The sequence below is a fragment of the Hylobates moloch genome, unplaced genomic scaffold, assembly GCF_009828535.3.
Source record: "Hylobates moloch isolate HMO894 unplaced genomic scaffold, HMol_V3 SCAFFOLD_5, whole genome shotgun sequence".
In the NCBI taxonomy this organism is placed as follows: Eukaryota; Metazoa; Chordata; class Mammalia; order Primates; family Hylobatidae; genus Hylobates; species Hylobates moloch.
The window spans coordinates 86,332,887-86,355,823 of NW_026652280.1; the positions used below are offsets into that span (position 1 = coordinate 86,332,887).

At 40.5% G+C, this 22,937-nt stretch overlaps 1 protein-coding gene across 4 annotated transcripts in view; it reads left to right on the top strand.

Moving 5' to 3' along the window:
- KDM2A (lysine demethylase 2A) overlaps window positions 1-22,937 on the top strand; it is a 150,231-nt gene that overhangs the window by 59,874 nt on the left and 67,420 nt on the right. For 3 of the 4 annotated variants that reach the window (XM_032153603.2, XM_032153602.2, XM_058438995.1), the window contains exons 3-5: window positions 6,777-6,915; window positions 8,000-8,078; window positions 8,525-8,571. In XM_032153603.2, the coding sequence (XP_032009494.1) occupies window positions 6,777-6,915; window positions 8,000-8,078; window positions 8,525-8,571 (265 nt within the window). Of the gene's footprint in view, window positions 1-6,776; window positions 6,916-7,999; window positions 8,079-8,524; window positions 8,572-19,891; window positions 20,033-22,937 lie in introns of those variants that run through there. The other variant, XM_032153604.2, reaches the window with a different exon arrangement.

A 22,937-nucleotide genomic window follows, 5' to 3' on the forward strand; every position in this document is an offset into this window, starting at 1 on the left:
GGGTTCAAGCGATTCTCCTGCCTCAGCCTCCCAAGTAGCTGGGATTCCAGGCGTGTGCCACCATGCCTGGCTAATTTTGTATTTTTAGTACAGACGAGGTTTCTCCATGTTGATCAGGCTGGTCTCGAACTCCCTACCTCAGGTGATCCGCCCGCCTTGGCCTCCCAAAGTGCGGGGATTACATGCGTGAGCCACCGTTCCTGGCCTAATTTTTGTATTTTTAGTAGAGAAGGGATTTTGCAATATTGGCCAGGCTGGTCTCCAGCTTCTGACCTCAGTGATCAGCCTGTTTTGGCCTCCCAGTGTACTGGGATTACAGGTGTGAGCCACCATGCCCAGCCAGTTTTTGTATTTTTAGAAGAGAGAGGTTTTGCCATGGACCAGGCTGGTCTCGAATTCCTGGGCCAAAGTGATCTGCTCGCCCTGGCCTCCCAAAGTGCTAGGATTACAGGTGTGAGCCACTGCACTTAGCCTGGTTTTTATTTTTATTATTTTTCTTTTTATTTATTTATTTTGAGGCAAGGTCTGGCTCTGCTGCCCAGACTGGAGTGCAGTAGCCCCATCATAACTCATGGCAGCCTCAAGCTCCTGAGCTCAAACAATCCTGCTGTCCCAGTCTCCTGTGTAGTACAGGCGCACACTACCATGCCCAACTAATTTAAACAATTTTCTCTTTTTTTTTCTTTTCTTTCTTTTTTTTTTTTTACAAGATAGGGTCTTGGTATGTTGCCCAGGCTGGTCTTGAGCTCCTGGCTTCAGAAAGTGATCCTCCTACCCCAGCCTCCCTAAGTGCTGATATTACAGGCATGAGCCACCATGCCCACTTTGGGAGGCCACAGCAGGCAAATCACCTGAAGTCAGGAGTTCAAGACCAGCCTGGCCAGCACAGCGAAACCTTGTCTCTACTAAAAATACAAAAATTAGCTGGATGTGGTGGTGTGTGCCAGTAATCCCAGCTACTTGGGAGGCTGAGGCAGGAGAATTGCTTGAACCTGGGAGACAGAGGTTGCAGTGAGCTGAGATTACGCCACTGCACTCCAGCCTGGGCGACAGAGCAAGACTCTGTCTCAAAAAATAAGAAAGAAAGAAACCGTTTCCTAAAAAGTCTTTCTCAGCTTATTCTAGTTTTCTAGATAACTCAGGCATATTGTTACTGACTCGGTGAATATTCTCTGCTCAAAAGTTCTGATTTCCCAACTTTTACCTGCTTTTTTTACTTTTTAAATGTCTGACATAGACAATTTGAGAAAATACTCTTTCCACCATTCTATTTTCTGGCAGCTTTAGAAAAGAATATCAGAAATTTCTATAGAATGATTAATAGATGAATACCTACTTGCATCTAGTGTTGCTTCCTCATATTTCTTCTGCTCACCACCTAGGAGAGTGATATAACTAATACTCCTGCAGTTTGACTTATCTACCAGTACTTGAGTTAATCTAAGTATTCCATTTATGTGGCCATTTTAACCATTTTATATAGTTAATTACGACTAAACTGGGAATGGTGAATATTTTTTAAGACATTTAAAATTCTTTGTATTATTTGGATTCTAAATAACATGATTTTGCTATATTATTTGGTCATCTAAGTAGAATAAAGTAATTTGTTGTTGGTTGTTCAGGAATACAATTCCCTGTTAACCCTGGGAAATGCAAATGGCTTTTGAGAGGAAATGTGGTTATATCATTGTTCAGTTTATGCTTGCTACTTACTGTGACACTGGGCCTAGTGAGGACTGGTACCTACAGGAAGCCAGTAACTCCCTTTAGGCTGCCTAAAATCGTGTATATGAAAAGCATCTAGAATAAAAGCATAGCATGCTAGTAAGCCAATTTGTATTATTTGGTAATGTTGATGGGCTAGAGGAAATCAGTAGCTGATTTCCTTACTGTTAAACTGGCCTTACCTTTTGGGTTTCATTTATAGCAGAGATTGTGTTATTGCCTACTGATATCCAGGGTTACTGTGAGGATTGAATGTTTTTAAAGCATTTATGAGATATGTTATAGAAGCTTACTTTGACTAGTATTTACATTAAGATAGGATACAGGAAAAACAGACATCCTTGACAGTGTTAAAATTCACACAGGCCAGGTGTGGTGGCTCACACCTGTAATCCCAGGACTTTGGGAGGCCAAGGTTGGAGGATCACTTGAGCCCGGGAGGTCAAGGGTCAAGGCTATAGTGAACTGTGATCGTGACACTGCACCCCAGCCTAGATGACAGAGACTCTGTCTCCGAAAAAACCCACCACACACACACACACACACACACACACACACACACACACACACACGTAATTTTCACACTGTTGCCAACTTTCCAGTTGCAATAATCAAAAAGAGATCAGGAATTCAAATTCATTTTTCTGTTGTCTTTAATAAATGGGAATGGCTTGGAGACAGAAGCCTTCCCTGTATCCTTACATTCTCCCTATTGAAGGTGTAAATGGACAAATTTAAGGAGAAGAAAAGCATGAAAAAGATCAGGGGAACTTTTTGCCTATCGTATTAGAAATGTTGGGATAATCAGGATGATTACTTTCTCCTGAGTGAAGAAGAATCAGTTATGGTAGACCTAATAAAAAGGTTGAGGTTTGAAAACATGAGGGATTTTTAAAACAAGCATATTCGAACTAAAAGTGCAAGTGAGTGCTTTCTAAAAGTGATTCTGGGAAACTATACTTACTCTAGTAGCGTTGCTCTTGCTTTATAATGTGCTTGGAACTCATCTTTTGTAGTTCTTCGGAGACACATATACAAAATAAGGTGAGGGAGAGAACTGGATGATGTTTTTGGGGAAAACAATGTTAGGAATTGTCAGTGAACACCCTGCCCTGCACCAAAAGATACCTAAAAATACTTTGAATGATGATGGCATTATTGGTGTCAGTGAAGTCTTATCAAAATTAAACCTTCTTTTGGCTTTTGAACTGTGATTTGTGGCAGCCAAGTTACTAGGTAAGAGACTGTTCTAAGGCTTTTTACTAAATATGGAAAAGATACTAGATTTCCGTTTTGTGTTTTTGCCTAAAACTGGTAAGTTGCATCTTGCTTTCCTCCGGGATGTGATAGTGAAGTTTATTTCTTTCATTTTTTATGACTTATTTCTGCCCTTTCACAGACTTCTACTCCCTAAGAGACCTTTCTCCAGTGTCTCATTTTCTTATGTGTTTATGTAAATTCAGGTGCTATGTAATCAATTCTAGATCATCAATACTTAGCTTTAAATTCTAGATTTGGTGTTCTTAGCACATATGAAGGTAGAGTGACTTTATGCTTACCACTACCACTGGCACATCCAGTTGCCTGTTGGGTATGTATTCAATAAATTTCAGCAAATTTTAACACTAGCTAAAGTAAAATACCATCATTCATTGCTTAACAATGGGGATATGTTCTGAGAAGTGTATAGGCAATTTCATCATTGTACTAACAATCTAGAGTGTACTTACACAAACCTAGGTGGTATAGCCTACTACGCACCTAGGTTATATGGTATATCCTATAGCTTCTAGGCTACAAATCTGTACAGCATGTTACAGTACTGAATACTATAGGCAGTTATAGCATGCCAGTAAATATTTTTGTATCTAAACCTAGAAAAGGTACGGTGAAAATATGGTATAAAAGGCAAAAAAAATGGTATACCTGTATAGGGCACTTCTTGTGATGGATTTTGCAGGACTGAACGTTGCTCTGAGTCAGTGAGTGAATAGTGAGTAAATGTGAGGGCCTAAGACACTTTTGTAGATTTTATGAACAGTGTTTTATTTTTTAATTTATAAAAATTTTTTTTCAATAATAAACTAGGCTGGGCATGGTGGCTCACACCTGTAATCCCAGCACTTTGGGAGGCTGAGGTGGGTAGATCACATGAGGTCAGGGGTTCAAGACCAGCCTGGCCAACATGGCGAAACCCTGTCTCTACAAAAATACAAAAATTAGCCGAGCACGTTACTCAGAGGCTGAGGCGAGAGAATCCCAGCTTCTCGGGAGGCTGAGGCGAGAGAATTGTTTGAACCCGGGAGGCGGAGGTTGCAGGGAGCCGAGATCACTCCATTGCACTCCAGCCTGGGCAACGGAGCAAGACTCCATCTCAGAAAAATATTACTACTACTACTAATAAAACTAAGCTTAGTCTGTAACTTTTTAACTTTATATACTTTTGAATGTTTTCTAATTTTCCACTTTTGTAATAATACTTAGCTTAAAACACAGATACATTATACCACGGTATAAAAGCATTTTCTTTATATCCTTATTCTATAAGCTTTTGTCTATTAAAGTTTTTTTTTTAACTTTTTAAACTTGTTTGTTAAAAAACAAGACATAAACATACACATTAGCCTGCAGAGGGTCGGGGTCATCAGTATCACAGAGCGGCATCATTATCACTGTATTCCGCCTCCACATCTTTTCCCACTGGAAGATCTTCAGGCACAGTAACACAGATGAGCTGTCATCTCCTGTAATAACAATGCCTTCTTTTGGATACCTCCTAAGAGACCTCCCTGAGGCTGTTTTACAGTTAATATTAAGAAAAAAAAAAAGTAGAAGGAATGCATGCTAAAATAATGATCAAGTACAGAATAATAAATACATAAACCAGTACACAGTCATTTATTATGTACTATTCCTAACGCTATGTGCTACACTTTTACATGACTGGCAGCACAGTTAGATTTACACAAGCATCGCCACAAACAAGAGTAATGTGTTGTGCTATGATGTCCTGACAGCAACAGTGTCACTAGGAGATAGGCATTTTTTAGTTCTACTGTAATCTCATGGGAACACTGTCATATATATGCAGTTCATATATATTGACTGAAATGTCATTATACTGTGCATGATTGTATTAAAAGGTAAACTTGCAGTATAAGCAACATTTTGAAAGTAACTGCTTATTAGGTAGAATTCTCATACCATACAGTCTCCTCATTTAAAGTGTGCAAGTCAGCTGGGTGTAGTGACTGAAGCCTGTAATCCCAGCACTTCGGAAGGCTGAGGCGTGCAGATCGCTTGAGCACGGGAGTTCAAGACCAGCCTGGCCAACATGGGGAACCCCTGTCTCTATTAAAAATAAAAAAATTAGCTGGGTGTGGTGGGCACACTGGTGGTGTCAGCTATGGGAGGCTGTAGGTGGAAGGATCACCTGAGCCTAGGAGGTTGAGGTTGCAGTGAGCCTTAATCAAGCCACTGCATTCCAGCCTGGGCGACAGAGCACAACCCCATCTCAGAAAATAAAAAATAAAGTGTACAATCCAGTGGTTTTTAGTATATTCACAGGGTCGTACAAATGTCACCACTATCTAATTCCAGAACATTTTCATTGCTCTTGGAAAAAACCCGTACTATTAGCAGTCACTTCTCTCATTCTTCATTTTCTCTAGCCCCTGGCAACTATGAATCTACTTTCTGTCTCTATGGATTTGCCTATTCTAGACATTTTATTTAAATGAAGTCATACAATATATGGTCTTTTATGACTGGCTTTTTTTTTATTTGGCATAATGTTTTCAGAGTTTATCTGTGTCATGGCACATAGCAGTATTTCATTCCTTTTTGTGGTTAAATGACATCCCATTGTATAGGTATACCACATTTTGTTAATCCATTCATCAATTGATTGACATTTGGGTGGTTTCTGTCTTTTGGCTGTTGTGAATAACACTAGTGTGAACATTTGTGTATAAGCTTTTGTTTTGAAAAGAACGTATGTTTTCAGTTCTTTGGGTTATATACCTAGGAGTAGAATTGTTTATCTTTTTGATGATAGCCGTTCTGGGGGGTATAAAGTGGTATTTTATTGTGGTTTTTGGTTTGCATTTTTCTAATGACTAATGAGAATTGAGCATTTTTCATGTGCTTATTGCACATTTGTATATCTTCTTTGGAAAGACATGTTATCTTTAAAGCTAAATATTGATGGTATGCTGTTTGGAATGCTGTTTTGTTTTTGTTTTGGTTTTTGTTTTTTTTGAGACGAAGTTTTGCACTTGTTGCCCATGCTGGAATGCAATGGCGCGATCTTGGCTCACTGCAACCTCCGCCTCCCAGGTTCAAGCGATTCTCCTGCATCAGCCTCCTGAATAGCTAGGATTTCAGGCATGTGCCACTACGCCCAGCTTATTTTGTATTTTTAGTATAGACATGGTTTCTCCATGTTGGTCAGGCTGGTCTCTAATCTCGAACTCTCGACCTCAGATGATCCGCCTGCCTCTGCTTCCCAAAGTGCTGGGATTACAGGCGTGAGCCACTGCACCCGGCCTGGAATGCTGTTCTTTAGATTAACTTTCTTCCTTTATCTGAGACAAGGGTTTTTGATCCATTCATTCAAATGTCTGTTTTTGAGATTGCTTTACAATGGTGATTTTAAATGTAGCTCTCCCTGTGAAAAAATTATATTTCATATCCTGGCTTGAAATTTCTATGAAGACAATTTGTCCCCACTCTGATAAACAGTGATAGACAAATGAAATATTTAGTAGACCCTCTTTGGTCCTGTTTTTATTGTGAATCTACATCTCTAGGCTCAAAGAATTAGCAAGGGTAAAATTCATAGAGAACCCAGTGGCATTAAAACTTCATTATATTCTGTGGATTCTGAGAATATCAGCTATCTTGAGAGAAAGAAAAGATCCATGAGGCAAGGAAAATAGCAACTGAGTTTGAAAGTAGCACTTTGCACATGTAGGGAAATCTATGACCACTTGTAGGTAGGCATGAAAAAGTGCATGATTTCATCAGTATGTTCCTTTCTTACCCAGCGTGGTACCATGCGACGACGCTATGAAGATGATGGCATTTCAGATGATGAAATTGAAGGAAAAAGAACTTTTGACTTGGAAGAGAAACTGCATACCAACAAATATAATGCCAATTTTGTTACTTTTATGGAAGGAAAAGGTCAGTATCGTTTTGGTTCCAGCATACAGTCCTTTGATGTGGGAAGCCATAGACTCTGAGCATTGGGGGTTTAGCATTTATCCAGCTAAAATATTGCCTGTTGATGTTATCTATCTATTTTCTTATTATACAGTGCCACTTGTATGCACTTATCCCCCAGTCCTCCCACCCTGTGAGTCATTCTCTGCTATATTAGAAGTAATCTTTTACTAGAGCAGGAGTATTGTTGGATTTTTTTGCCTAACGGCCTCTTCTTCCTTCTTCTATCCCTTGGTTTAAATTTAATTAAAAATAGTACAATAAAAATCCTTTTATGTATATATCTGCCCCACCAAAACTGAGGGTGGGATTCCATGCGCACCATGCATCTTTGATCCTTGGCAAACTGACAAGGATATCATATATGTATTGTAGTGGTCAAAATTAATTTTTTTTTTTTTTTACTTTTTTTCTGGAGACAGAGTCTTGCTGTGTCACCCAGGCTGGAGTGCAGTGGTGCGATCTTGGCTCACCGCAACCTCCGTCTCCCAGGTTGAAGCAATTCTGCTACCTCAGCCTCCTGAGTAGCTGGGATTACAGGCACGTGCCACCACACCCGGCTAATTTTTTTTTTCGTTGTACTTTTAGTAGAGACGGGGTTTTGCCATGTTGGCCACGTTGGTCTCAAACTCCTGACCTCAGGTGATCTGCCCACCTTGGCCTCCCAAAGTGCTGGGATTACATGCATGAGCCACCACAGCTGGCCTTTTTTTTTTTTTTACTCTTAAGAGACAGGGTGATGATAATTTCTGTTTAGCATTTATGAGATGACTCACTATTAGTAGTACTATCCCCATATTGTTTAAGCTCTAAATTTCCTGTGGAAATATATAGACTTGGAAAACCCCTCAAGCCTTGCTTCTCAGTGTGCTCTCCATATTTTCTAAGAGATGCTTCTTAATAAGCATATATTTTATTAACAGCATAACTATATACACAGAATAATAAACACCATTTATACTGTATTAGGATCCTTTTTATGGTCCTTTTATCATTTTTAATTATACCACTCATCTTTCTAATAATTATTTTCCTATGGTGACAGATTTTAATGTAGAGTATATTCAGCGGGGTGGCTTGAGAGATCCTCTGATTTTCAAGAATTCTGATGGACTCGGAATAAAGTAAGTGTTTTCAGCCTGGCTGGGTGTGGTTGCAAAATGGCCTTGTTACACCCAGGGCTATAAACAGTGGTGGTATTGATAACCCAAAACAGTAGTAATTGAAAATAATTTCCCACTTTGTCTTAAATGTGTATGCTTTTCTTTTGATACACAAATGTTTTATATTAGAGGTAAATGAGAAAATATAGATGAACCAAAAAAAAAAAACAACAAATTTAAATCTTCTGAAATCTACCACCCTTGGGTAGATCATTAACATTTTGTTATGTATTCTTTTTTCCTATACACATGTGTAAATATATAATCACCTATATTTTTAAAATAATTTCAAACCTGATTGTGAATATTACTGTGTCTGGGGAGTTCTCAGTACTTTAAGAAAAAAAACTCACATTTACTAGAGAAATTGTGTTTTCCATATATACTTACTGGTGTTTGTTTCATAGAATGCCGGATCCAGACTTCACTGTGAATGATGTCAAAATGTGTGTTGGTAAGTGTCGAGCTTTTGGCCTCTGTCTTTAAGGCAAAGATTTAAGACTTAGGACTGAATTAAATCTCTGACTGAGATTTAAGGCCTAGGAACGTTGAAGTATATATTTGATTAGAAACTACATTTTCATTAGGAACTGAGAATTTTATCAAAGAGAGTTACAGAAGTTGCCTTATTTAATACACATTAAACCTAGAAAGTTGGAACCTCTTTCATACTTCCTTCTCTCCATGAAGAGTGTGCCTTCTAGGGCAACCTTTCCAAGAAACCGAAAACTTACATCTCTGAGCCAAGAATGAAGTTGCATTAGTATCCGTGATTCCCTTCCTTCCCCTAAAAGCAGTAGAGAAATTTCCAGGAAATGCTCGCCGGTGCTGCATTTGGAAACTTGCCTAAGACTTGAAACTTTATAAGCTGAGAAGTAGATACATTAAAATGGAGTCTTTTAATTATTTTATTATATTCAAAATTTAGGAAAAAGAAAGCAAATTAGATTAATCTAATTAAAGAAGAAAACTCCTGATGTTAGTAAAGTTTCAGCCTAGTTTTCTGCAGACAGTGGTGTTCATTGTGGTCCTGAGACACCCCATCTTCCTTAGGAGTTCAGGGATGGTCAGTAAAATTGAGTAAGTCTTTTTTTTTTTTTTTTTTTTTGAGACGGAGTCTCCCTCTGTCGCCCAGGCTGGAGTGCAGTGGCACAATCTCGGCTCACTGCAACCTCCACCTGCTGCATTCAAGCAGTTCTCCCACCTCAGCCCTCCCGAGTAGCTGGGATTGCAGGCGTGTGCCACCACGCCCAGCTAATTTTTGCATTTTTAGTAGAGTTGTGGTTTTACCATGTTGGCCAGGCTGGTCTTGAACTCCTGACCTCAAGCAATCCGCCCGCCTTGGCCTCCCAAAGTGCTGGGATTACAGGTGTGAGCCACTGCACCCGGCTGGAATAAAGTCTTTTTGAAATGCTTCCAATAGGACTTAAAACGAAGGGCCTTTTTTGATTTTCTTCCGAGTACTAGAATTTCTATTATCTTTTGTCCTCTGTACTAAAGCTCCAGTGCCATTCCTTTGCTTTGAAAATTAAGTACTGCAGTACTATCTCCTGGCCACTTGAGGGTCCTTGTTAGACTACCAGCTCTTCTGTTTATCTAAAAGGTGAAAGTCACAGATATCCCAGGTAGAGGAAAGTTCTCAAATCTCTGTTTTATTCATCCCCTTACTGTTTCTGTGTTAAATCCTGGCCATCTGCCTGTTGTCATGTATTCCCTAGTACTTAGCACAGTCCCTGGAATATAGTAGGTGCTCAGTAAATCTGCTGAATAATGAAAATGCTCTCCCACTCTTCACAAGACAGAACACTCAGGGGACTCAGAAAACCTACCTGAATATGTAATAGTCTGTCATTTGACCTCTTTTATTATAAAAGAGCCTCCAGGACAGTAATTCCCTGTTTAAAGCTTCCCTCTTGATGAGACATTCTTACAGATTGTGGTCCACAGATGACCTGCATCAGAATTATTTGTGATATTGTTAAAAATGTAGACTCTCAGGATTGTAGGAAGATGGCAGAGTAGCAAGCATGAGGAACTTTTCTCCTTACCTAGACAATAATTGCACCGGCAGAATCTGTCTGATAACAACTATTTTGGAATTCAGGGGTCTATTGAAGGCTTGCAAATTTCAGAGACAGCTTGGACAATAAAGTACAGTTAAAGGGTTCAGTCAGTTTCAGGCCTTAACACAGTTACAACTTCTCCATTCTTCCCTGCCAACCAAGCCCATGACAAGCAGCTGTGCATATGTTTCCCCGAAAAACTTGCACACAGCCTATAGGAGCCGGGGTGAGCAAAGAGGAACCTTTCCTCCAAATAATGGGATCCATGCTGTGGTCACTGAGTGCTGCTTCTGATCACAGAATTACAGACAAAGAGGCAGGTGGGGCCAGGAACAGTGGGTCACGCCTATAATCTTAGCACTTTGGGAGGCTGAGGCAGGTGGATCGCTTGAGTCCAGGAGTTTGAGATCAGCCTAGGCAACATAGCAAAACCCTGTCTCTACAAAAAATACAAAAATTAGCTGGGTGTGGTGGCATGCACCAATAGTCCCAGCTACTTGGGGGGCAATTCCTTGAGCCCTGGAGGTTGAGACTGCAGTGATATGTGATCACACCACTGCACTCCAGCCTGGGCAACAGAGTGCGACCCTGTCAAAAAAAAAAAAAAGGCAGGTGAGGCAATTGTTGTTGCATCTTCTCCTAATTGTTGCAGGCCTCTTCCCGTCAGCTGAACTGACTTCCGGGGATTTAAAGGTCTATTGTGGCCAGGTGCAGTGGCTCACGCCTGTAATCCCAGCACTTTGGGAGGCCGAGGCGGGCGGGTCACTTGAGGTCAGGAGTTTGAGATCAGCCTGGCCAACATCGCGAAACCCCATCTCTAGTAAAAATACACAAATTAGGCCGGGTGCAGTGGTTCATGCCTGTAATCCCAGCACTTTGGGAGGCCGAGGCGAGCATATCACGAGGTCAGGAGTTCGAGACCAGCCTGACTAACATGGTGAAACCCCGTCTTGACTAAAAATACAAAAATTAGCCAGGCGTGGTGGTGGGCGCCTGTAATCCCAGCTACTCAGGAGGCTGAGGTAGGAGAATCGCTTGAACTGGGAGGCAGAGGTTGCAGTGAGCGAAGATTATGCCACTGCACTCCAGCCTGGGTGACAGAGCGAGACTCATCTCAAAAAAAGGCGAGTGGGGGGTGGCTATTGCCCACCCCCACCCCCATTTTAGTTTTCTCTTTTCCCCTTTAAGAGCCAGACATTAAAGACTAGCATATTCAGAATAGGAAGTGACTGCATATGCACATGGAAGGTGCAGGCTCAGAGAAGACGTAAGAAAACTTAAGTGTATACCTCAGATTGATCCTTGACACAGAGATAGCCTATAAAAAACAAAACAAAAACAAAACACACAATAATAAAACACAAAAAACCCTGGGGAAGGGAGAGAATCGGATTTCAAGAGTTACCACATTATTAAATTCAAATGTCCAATTTTCAACAAAAAATCATAAGGCATACGAAGAAAGAGGAAAGTATGGCCCATTCAAAGGAAAAAAAATAAACAGAAAATGTCTTTGAAAAAGTCCTGATTGTGGATCTAATAGACAAAGATTTTTACATAGCTGTCTTAAAGATGCTCAGAAAACTAAGGAATATGTGGAGGAAGTCAAGGAAGTAATGTATGAACAAAATGGAAATATCAATAAAGAGACAGACAACCTTAAATCAAAAGGAAATTCTGGAGCTGAAAAGTACAGTAATTAAAATGAAAACTTAGATTCAAAGGCAGGTTTGAACAAGCAAAAGAATCAGCAAAGATAGGACAGTGGAGATTATTAAGTCTAAGGAACAGAATGACAAAAATTGAAGAAAAGTGAACATAGCTTGCTATAGGTTAAATGTTATCCCTGCCAGGCATGGTGCCTCACACCTGTAATCCCAGCACTTTGGGAGGCCAAGGTGGGTGGATCACCTGAGGTCAGGAGTTTGAGACCAGCCTGCCCAACATGAAACCCTGTCTGTACTGAAAATACAAAAGTTAGCTGGGCGTGGTGGTGGGCCCCTGTGATCCCAGCTACCTGGGAGGGCTCAGGTAGGAGAATTTATTGAGCCCGGGAGGTGGAGGTTGCAGTAAGACAAGGTCACACCATTGCACTCCAGCCTTGGTGATGAGCAAAACTCTATCTCAAAAAAAAAAAAAAAAGTTATCCCTTCCAAAATGTATGTTGAAATTGAATTGCCATTGTGACAGTATTAAGCAGTGGGATCTTTAAGAGATAATTAGGCTACAGGGACTCCACTCTCATAGGTGGGATTGGTACTGTTATAAAAGGATGAGTTCGGCCCCTTCGTGCTTTCTCTCATTCTCTTACTGTCTCGCTTTTCACCATGTGATGATGCAGCAAAAAGGCCCTCACCAGATGCTGGCACCTTGATTTTAGACTTCCCAGCCTCCAGAACTGTGAGCCAATAAATTATTGTTCATCATAAATTATGTACTCAGGTATTCTGTCAACAGCAACACAAAATGGACTAAGAGCCTAAAGGAACATTTTGACACCATTAAGCAGACCAACATACACATTATAGAAGTACCAGAAGGAAAATAGAAAGGAGCAGAGAGAATATATATTTGATGAAATAATGGCTGAAAATTTCCCAAATTTGATGAAAGACATGAGTATAAACATCCAAACAGCTCAATGAACTCCAAGTAAGATGAACTCAGAGACCCTCACCAAGACACTTTATAATCAAACTTTCAAAAGCCAAAGACAAACTCTTGAAAGCATCAAGAGAGAAATGACTAAATGATTCATTACATAAAGGTATCCTCAGTAAAATTATGAACCAATTTCTCATCAGAAACTTTGGAGGCCAGGAGGCAGTGAGCCAGTGTATTCAAAATGCTAAAAGGAAAACAAAACTGTCAACCAAGAATCCTATATCTGGCAAAACTGTCCTTCAAAAGGGGCAAGAAATTAAGACATTCTCAGAAAAACAAAAGCTAAGGAAACTTGTTACCACTGGACCTGCCTTGTAAGAAATGCTCAGGAGAGTCCTTCAAGGTGAAATGAAAGGACATTAGATTGTAACTTGAAGCCATATGAAGAAATATCTCGATAAAGGTAAATACATGGGTAATTGTAAGAGCTAGTATTATCTTAACAATGGCTTGTAACTCCTTTTTGTTTTCTCCATAGTTTGAGACGAGTATATTTTTTAAAAGACAATTGTTAGTCTAAAATCTAATACTGAAACTTTGAGTGTAGCCCCACATTTTATTTTGTACATAATTTGAGAGATCAATACATTTAAAATAATTAGTAGAACGGGGTATAGTGGTATATGCCTGTAATCCCAGCTACTCAGTAGGCTGAGGTGGGAGGATTGCTTGAACCCAGGAATTCAAGACCAGCCTGGGCAACATAGCAAAGACCCATTTCTCCCACCCCATGAATGAATGAATGAGTTATTAATTTATGTTTAAGGGCATAAGCTAATACCTAATAGGGGCACAGTATATAAGGATGTGGTTTTGTGACATCAGTAACCAAAAGGGGTAGAGACAGAGCTGTAAAGGAGCAGATTCTTTGAATAGTAGTGAAGTCAAACTGGTATTAATTAAAAATAGAATGTTTAACTTTAGGATATTAGATGTAATCCCTATGATAACCATAAAGACAAGATCTATAGTATATATCCAGAAGGAAATGAGAAAGGAATTTACACATTTCACCAAATAAATGTATCTAAGTACGAAAGAAAATAGTAATTTAGGAAAATGAGGAACAAAGCTATGAGGATATAGAAGTCAAATACCAAAATGACAGAAGTATGTTCCTCCTTACAAGTACTTTAAATATAAATGGATTAAATTCCCCAATCAAAAGACAAGAAATTGGCAGAATGGATAAAAATGGCATGATACAACTGTATGGTGTCCACAAGAGACTCACTAAAGATCCAAAAGACAGAAATAGATTGAAAGTGAAAGGATGGAAAAAGCTATTCCATGCAAACAGTAACCAAAAGAGCAGGGGTAGCTATACTTACATCAGATAAAACAGACATTTATTCATTTATTTAATTGATTTATTTATTTATTTAGAGATGATGTCTTGCTCTGTTGCCCAGGCTGGGTGTGCAGTGGTGCAGTCTTGACTCACTGCAACCTCTGTCTCCTGGTTCAAGCGATTCTCCTGCCTCAGCCTCCCAAGTAGCCGAATTTACAGGTGACTGCCACCATGCCTGGCTAAATTTTGTATTTTTAGTAGAATAGGGGTTTCGCCATGTTGGCCAGGCCGGTCACAAACTCCCAGCCTCAAGTGATCCGCCCACCTGGGCCTTCCAGAGTGCTGGGGATTATAGGCATGAGCCATGGCACTGGGCCCTAAAACAGACCTTAAGTCAAATAATGGTTTCAAGAGGGGCCTGGTATGGTGCCTCACACCTATAATCCCAGCACTTTGGGAGGCCGAGGCAGGACTGCTTGAAGCCAGGAATTCGAGACCAGCCTGGGCAACATAGCAAGACCTCATGTCTATAAAAAAAAATAGTAATTTTAAAAGTTGGCTGGGCATGGTGGTACATGCCTGTGCTCCTAGCTACTTGGAAGGCTGAGGCAGGAGGATCACTTGAGCCCAGGAGTTTGAGGCTGTTCTGATCACACCACTGTACTCCAGCCTGGGTGACAGAGCAAGACCCTGTGTCTTGAAAGAAAGAGGCCGGGCACGGTGGCTCACGCTTGTAATCCCAGCACTTTGGGAGGCCGAGGCAGGCAGATCACGAGGTCAGGAGATCAAGACCATCCTGGCTAACACGGTGAAACCCCGTCTCTACTAAAAATACAAAATATTAGCCGGCTGTGGTGGCAGGCGCCTGTAGTCCCAGTGACTCGGGAGGCTGAGGCAGGAGAATGGCGTGAACCCGGGAGGTAGAGCTTGCAGTGAGCCAAGATCGTGCCACTGCACTCCAGCCTGGGCGACAGAGCAAGAAGACTCTGTCTCAAAAAAAAAAAAAAACAAAGGAAAAGAGAGAGAGAAAGAAAAAGAAGGAAGGAAGGAAAGAAAGAAAGGAAAAGGAAGGAAAGAAAGAAAGAAAAATGGTTGGGCATGGTGCCTCACACGTGTAATCCCAAGTTTGGGAGGCCAAGGCGGGAAGATTGCTTAAGCCTAGGAGTTTGAGACTACCCTGGGTAACATGGTGAGACCTCGTCTCTACCAAAAAAATAAAAAATAAGCCAAGCATGGTGGCACATGCCTGTAGTCTAAACTACTCAGGAAGCTGAGATGGGAGTGTCACTTGAGCCTGGCAGGTCAAAGCTGCAGTGACCTGAGATTGTGCCACTTCACTCCAGCCTGGGTGACAGAGCAAGACACTGTCTCAAAAAAAAAAAAAAAAATGGTTTCAAGAGGCAAAGACATATATTAATTAAAGGTTTAACTATAGCAAGAAGATATAACAATTACAAACATTTATATACCTAACGACAGACCATCAGTATACCCAAAGGAAAACCTGACAGAACTGAAGGGAGAAGTAGATATTTCTTCTGTACAGTAATACTTGGAGACTTCAGTACCCCCTCTCAATAATGGATAGAACAACCAGACAGAAAATAAGTAAGGAAATAGCGGACTTAACACAATAAACCAACTAGATCTCACAGACACAGACAGAATCCTACCTAACAGCAATAGCATACACATTCTTTTCAAGTGTATGTAAGGCATTTTCCAAGATACACCATATGTTAGGCTACAGATTAAATATCAATGGATTTAAAAAATAGATATCAAAGTATCTTCTCCAACCACAATGGGATGAAGTTAGAAATCAATAACAGGTAAAACTAGAAAGGTCACAAAATTGTGGAATTTAACAATCAGTGAATTAAAGAAGAAATCACATGGAAATTAGAAAATACTTATAGATGAATGAACACAACACAGCATACAAAAACTTACAGAGATCAGTGAAAGCAGCATTAAGGGAGAAATTTGTAGCTATAAATGCTTTGATTATAAAACACGGAATCACTGATTGCAGTAGCATGCGCCTATAGTTCCAACTACTTGGGAGACTGAGGCAGGAGGATTGCTTGAGCCCGGGATTTTGAGGCCAGCCTGGGCAACATAGCAAGACCTTATCTTGGCTGGGCGAGGTGGCTCACGCCTGTAATCCTAGCACTTTGGCAGGCTGAGGCGGGTGGATCACCTGAGGTCAGGAGTTCAAGACCAGCCTGGTCAACATGGCGAAACCCCATCTCTACTAAAAATACAAACATTAGCCAGGCATGATGATGCACACCTGCAGTCCCAGCTACTCGAGAGGCTGAGGCAGGAGAATCACTTGAACCTGGGAAGCGGAGGTTGCAGTGAGCCAAGATTGTACATTGCACTCCAGCCTGGGCAACAAAGTGAGACTCTGTGTCAAAAAACAAACACCGATCTCTTTAACAGAAGAAGAGAAACTTAAAATCAACAACCTAACCTTACAACTTAAATAACTAGAAAAAGGACAAACTAAACCTAAAGCTAAAGGAAGTAATAAAGATTAGAGCAGAGATAAATGAAATAAAGAATAGAAAAACAATAGAGAAAAGTCAAAGAAACCAAAAGTTGGTTCTTCTTTGAAAAGATAAACAAAATTGACAAAGCTTTAGCTAGATGGACTAAGGAAAGAAAGATCAAATTACTAAAATCAGAAGTGAAAGTGAGGGCCGGGCACGGTGGCTGACGCCCATAATCCCAGCACTTTGGGAGGCCGAGGCGGGTGGATCACCTGAGGTGAGGAGTTCGAGACTAGCCTGGCCAACGTGATGAAACCCTGTCTCTACTAAAAATACATAAATTAGCTGGAGGTGGTGGTACACGTCTGTAATCCCAGCTACTCAGGAGGCTGAGGCAGGAGAATGGCTTGAACCTAGGAAGCAGAGGTTGCAGCCAGCCAAGATTGCGCCACTGCACTCCAGCCTGGGAGACAAGAGCAAAACTGACTCAAAAAAAGTGAAAGTAAGGACATTACTTCCAATTCTGTAGAAATAAAAAGGATTGTAATGGAATACTATGCATAGTGGCTCATTCCGGTAATCCTAGCACGTTGGGAGGTCAAGGTGGGTGCGTTGCCTGAGCTCAGGAGTTTGAGACCAGCCTGGGTAACATGGTGAATCCCTGTCTCTACTGAAAATATAAAAACTGAGCTGGACATGGTTGCATGTTCCTGTAATCCCAGCTACTCAGGAGGCTGAGTCATGAGAATCGCTTGAACTGGGGAGGCAGAGTTACAGTGAGCCCGGATTGTGCCATTGTACTCCAGCCTAGGCAACAGAGCGAGACTGTCTCAAAAAAAATAAAAATAAAAATACTATGAACAATTGTTCATCAATAAGTTGGATAACCTAGATGAAGTGTACAAATTTCTAGAAACACAAAACTTATTAAGACTAAATCACTAAGAAATAGAAAATTTGAATAGAACTATATTGTAGTTAGTGAAGAGATTGAGTCAGTATTCAGAAATCTCCCAACAAAGAAAAGGCTGGGCCTGATGGCTTCGGTGGTGAATTCTACCAAACATTTAAAGAGGAACTAACACCAGTTCTTCTCAAACTTTTCCAAAGAATTTAAGAGGGAACACTTCTTTTTTTTTTTTTTTTTTTTGAGATGAGTCTCGTTCTCTCGCCAGGCTGAAGTGCAGTGGCGCGATCTCAGCTCACTGCAATCTCCACCTCCTGGGTTCAAGCGATTCCCCTGCCTCAGCCTCCCAAGTATCTGGGATTACACCCGGCTAATTTTTTGTGTTTTAGTAGAGATGGGGTTTCACCATGTTAGCCAGGATGGTCCCAATCTCCTGACCTTGTGATCTGCCCACCTCGGCCTCCCAAAGTGCTGGGATAACAGGCATGAGCCACTGCGCCCGGCCGAGGGAACACTTCCTAAGTCTTTCTGTGAGGCCAGCATTACCCTGATACCAAAGCGAGACAAAGACAGTACAAGAAAACTACAAATGGATATCCTTTCTGAACAATGATGTAAAAATCCCCAACAAAATACTTGCATACTAAGTTCAGCAGCATATTAAAAGGATTATACACCATGACCAAGTGGGATTTATTCCTGGAATAGATGATTTGACATGTGAAAGTCAATCAATATAAATTTCATCAACAGTGAAGGAGGAAAAAAGTTACATGATCATCTCAATTGACACAGAGAAGATATTTGACAAAATTCAACATCTTTTCATGATAAAAACACTTAACAAACTAGAAATAAAAGGAAATTACCTCAACATAATAAAAGCTTTATTGAAAAACCCCCAGTAAATATCATACTCAGTGGTGAAACACCAAAAGCATTTAAGATCAGGAACAACGTAAAGATGCCTGCTTTTACTGCCTCTATTCAGTGTAGCACCGGAAGTCCTAACACAGCAATTAGGCAAAAAATGGGAAAAAAAAGGCATGCAAATTGTAAAGGAAGAAGTAAAGTCACCTCTGTTGGCAGATGATATGACTTTTTTATTTGTTGTTATTAGTATTTTTCTTTGGTTCCTTCTGTCATGTGCATCTTTACACTTAGTTTTGCTCTTTATCAAATATTTCAAATATACATAAAATTACAGAGAATATCACTAACAAAATGAACACCCATCTATAAACCCAATATGAAGATCCACTTGTGTACAACTTAGTAAGAAATTAACCTTTTGCCATATTTACTTCAGCTCTTTTTGCAGAAGTTTGTTAGAGTTGACATCCACTGTGTACCATTCTTCCCATTTTCAATCCCTTTTCCTTCCTCCTCTCTCCAGAGATAGGCACTTCCTTGGTTTTTACTGCATAGTCTGTAGACATGCATATTGCTTTGCATGTTTTTAAACATTAACAAATGGCATCATAGTGTACAAATCATTCTGCAACTTGCTTTTTCACTAAACATTGCATTCATTTTAACTACCATATAGAATTCCATTGTATGAATATACCATAATTTACCCATTCCCCTACCAATAGACATTTACTTTGTTTCCATTTCTTTTTTTTTTTTTGGGGAGATGGAGCGTCTCTCTTGGTGCCCTGGCTGGAGTGCAGTGGCGCAATCTTGGCTCACTGCAACCTCCACCTCCCAGGTTCAAGCGATTCTCCTGCCTCAGCCTCCCGAGTAGCTGGGATTACAGGCATGCACCACCATGCCTGGTCAACTTTGTATTTTTTAGTACAGACAGGGTTTCACCATGTTGGGCAGGCTGGTCTCAAACTCCCGACCTCAAGTGATCCATCCGCCTTGGCCTCCCAAAGTGCTAGGATTACAGGCATGAGCCACTGTGCCCGGCCTCCATTTCTTGTCTTACAAATAATGCTACAATGAAGGTTTATAAATTTCTCCTTGGGTACACATTTGAGAGTTTAGAAGGTATAAGCCTAGAAGTGGGCCAAAGAGTATACATTTTCACCTTGTCAAATTCCTCTCCAAAGTGATTGTTCCAGTTTACACTTTGTTCAGTCAAGTACGAGAGTGTCGTTTGTTCCATATTCACTCAAACACTTGATATTATGAGATATTCATTTATTTTTTATTTTTTTTTTTTGGCGAGGGGGTATCAGAGTCTCACTCTGTTTCCCAGTCTGGAGTGCAGTGCCGCGATCTCGGCTTACTGCAACCTCTGCCTCCCAGGTTCAAGCGATGCTCCTGCCTCAGCCTCCTGAGTAGCTGGAATTACAGGCGCCTGCCACCACGCCTGGCTCATTTTTGTATTTTTACTATAGGCAGGGTTTTGCCATGTTGGCCAGGCTGATCTTGAACTCCTGACCTCAGATGATCCACCCGCCTCAGCCTCCCAAAGTGCTGGGATTACAAGCGTGAGCCACCGCACCTGGCCGAGACTTAAACTTTCAACAATCTGATGGGTATGAAAGAGAAACTTACAGTTTTTAATCTGCATGTCCTGTAAGGATAATCATGTTCTCAGAAATGTTTATTGACTATTTGGGCCATCTATTTAAATTTTTTAAACTTTCATGTTCCCTTTTATTCTGTTATCACTTTCTCATAGTGATTAATAGTAGAAACTCTAGTTTTAAAAGTTAATACACATAAAGTGCTCAGAAGAGTCACAGCCATGTTGTTGGAGACAGTATTATTTTTATCCTTTTAAATACGTATATATTGGCTGGGCGTGGTGGCTCACACCTGTAATCCCGGCACTTTGGGAGGCCGAGGCAGACAGATCACCTGAGGTCGGGAGTTCGAGACCAGCCTGACCAACATGGCAAAAGCCCATATCTACTAAAAATACAAAAATTAGCCAGGTATGGTGGCGGGCGCCTCTACTCCCAACTACTTGGGAGACTGAGGCAGAAGAATTGCTTGAACCCGAGAGGGGGAGGTTGTGGTGAGCCGAGACCATGTCATTGCATTCCAGCCTGGGCAACGGAGTGAGACCCCATCTCAATAAATACATACATACATACATACATACATACATACATACATACATATTTATTGAGACAGGGGTCTCGCTGTGTTGAAGAAGCTGGTCTCTAGCCCTGGACCTCAAGCTGTCGTCCTGTCTTGGCCTCCCAAATTGTTGAGATTATAGGCGTAATCTCACTGTACCTGTCCACCATTTTAGATATTAATCTTGCCAAAGTTATTTTTAAAATTTAATCTCATTTCTTTGAGTGTTTCTACTTATATTTTCTAATCTTTTAGGATAAATTATTTCAGCAGTTTTAGCATTCGTGACTTTAATCCTTTTGTTTGTTTCTTTTCTAGTATTAGTTTTAAATGTTCCATTTCTGTTGTTTTTGTGTATCTCAGTTCTTGCTTCAATGACAGCAGATAAGAATCCTGGCCTTGTGGAACAGCTGAGGAGTACATCCTTGCCCAAACTGGGGGAGGGTGGTTGCTTTACCCCCAGCTGTCCCAGCAGCTGCTCAGCCAGATTCCCAGATCTAGCATCTTTCAAAACATCTCAACCTTGGTAACTCAGATAAAAGTCTTTCTGAGGCGTAGGTCCTCCTGTGTCAATGGCACATCTGAATTACTAACAACGTGTTCTTTTCTTAAGTTATGTTATCTAGTCAGTTGATCAGGAGTTATATATACTGTGGACCCTGAAAACATTATCCCTGCATTATTGAGTAAATCATGTAAATACTGCGAGAAGGTAAGAAACACCACAAAAGCAATGTGGCATAACACTTTGTGCATTACGTAAGCACCCAATACATATTGGTGATTGCCTAGTAAAAAATAGAGGGCTCTCAGTGCTGCTTACCTGCCTCTAATAAAAATGTAGGTGGTATTAAACTACAAGCTAGACCATCAGGAAGGAGGAACAAGGATAGATCCACAACCTGCTCTTGGCCTTTACCTCAGCAAGCTACCTGGCTTCTGTACTCCTACTTTGATTCACCTCTTGTTGCAGCAGGGTTTTAGGAGGATCCTATTTGTGTGTCTAAAATTCAACATTAATGAAGAAGCAGAAATACTTGGATTTGCCTCTTAGCTCTTGGAGCTGGAGAGTGGATGACTTCCTGCAAGGCACGATTTTTGGATTGGCTTCTCAATTATTACAGGAATTCTCAACTTTTAGAAATTGCCAGCGTATTCGTCTGATCTTGAAAGCATACAAACTTACCTTCAAACAGTGTAGAATATATGCAATTCTGGACCTAGACAGAGGCAATAACCTAAAGACATTTGCAGTTCATTTCTTGTCAGAAACCGTTGAGAATAGTGTTATTGATGGAAGACTCTGTCAAGCCCATCCAGTTCTCTAGTCTAAATAGTCTCAGTTTATCCATGACTTGAGCCATCTAAAAGTTGCATAACAAATTAGCCGGGCATGATGGCGCATGCCTATAGTCCCAGCTACCCGAGAGGCTAAGGCAGGAGAATCACTTGAACCCAGAAGGCGGAGGCTGCAGTGAGCCAAGATCGCACCACTGCACTCCAGCCTGGGTGATCGAGTGAGACTCCGTCTCAAAAACAAACAAAAAAAATTGCATAACATTAATACAGCAATATTCTTCAAGGTGGTTGGATTATTGGTGATTTTTATTTTCTTTTTAAACTCTTCTATTTTCCAAATTTTATACCGTGGGACTGTGTTCTAAACTATCCAGTATGAAGAAAACAAAGAGCTCTGTTACTATAAAGAAAATGGTTTTCAGGTATCTATTCAGTGGCTCTGGTGTAATAGAGCTATATCAAGTCTTTCTTTGCAAAACTCTTCATTTCCTTTTATTTTTATTAGTTGTTCATGCTCTATGCAGTCTGTATAACCTTGGGTTTTAAATTCTTCAAGCAAATTGCAGTTTTCCGTTAGAACTTTAGTTATATTGTACTTAATATTCAGTAAAGAAAATACTTAACATAAGCCAACAATTGTCAGCTTGTCCTAATTTAGTTAGAATTGTTATATTGCCTGTGTATTTACCCACTTCAAAGCTGGTTCCGTTGCCAGTATTTTATTTTCTATTTTATAACCAGTTCTCAATAGCCTCCAATAAGGAATGAATAATTTTTCTACCACTTACAGCAACTTTCTTTGCCAAATCCACAATATCTTCTATCAACTCAAGATGTTGTGATTTCTTCAAACTTATCTCAGAACCACAAGAATTGCTAAATTTCTCTCACTTAGATGTAATCTTTATATTGCGTACCCACCCCATCCCAGTTAAGCTGAGTCACACGAACATAATTATCGGTCATAAATTGAGGAGCAACAACACAGTCACCCATATTAGGGCAATTTTCTAACAAGACATAATCCACTACAGTGAAACTTCCTTTGGCAAAATC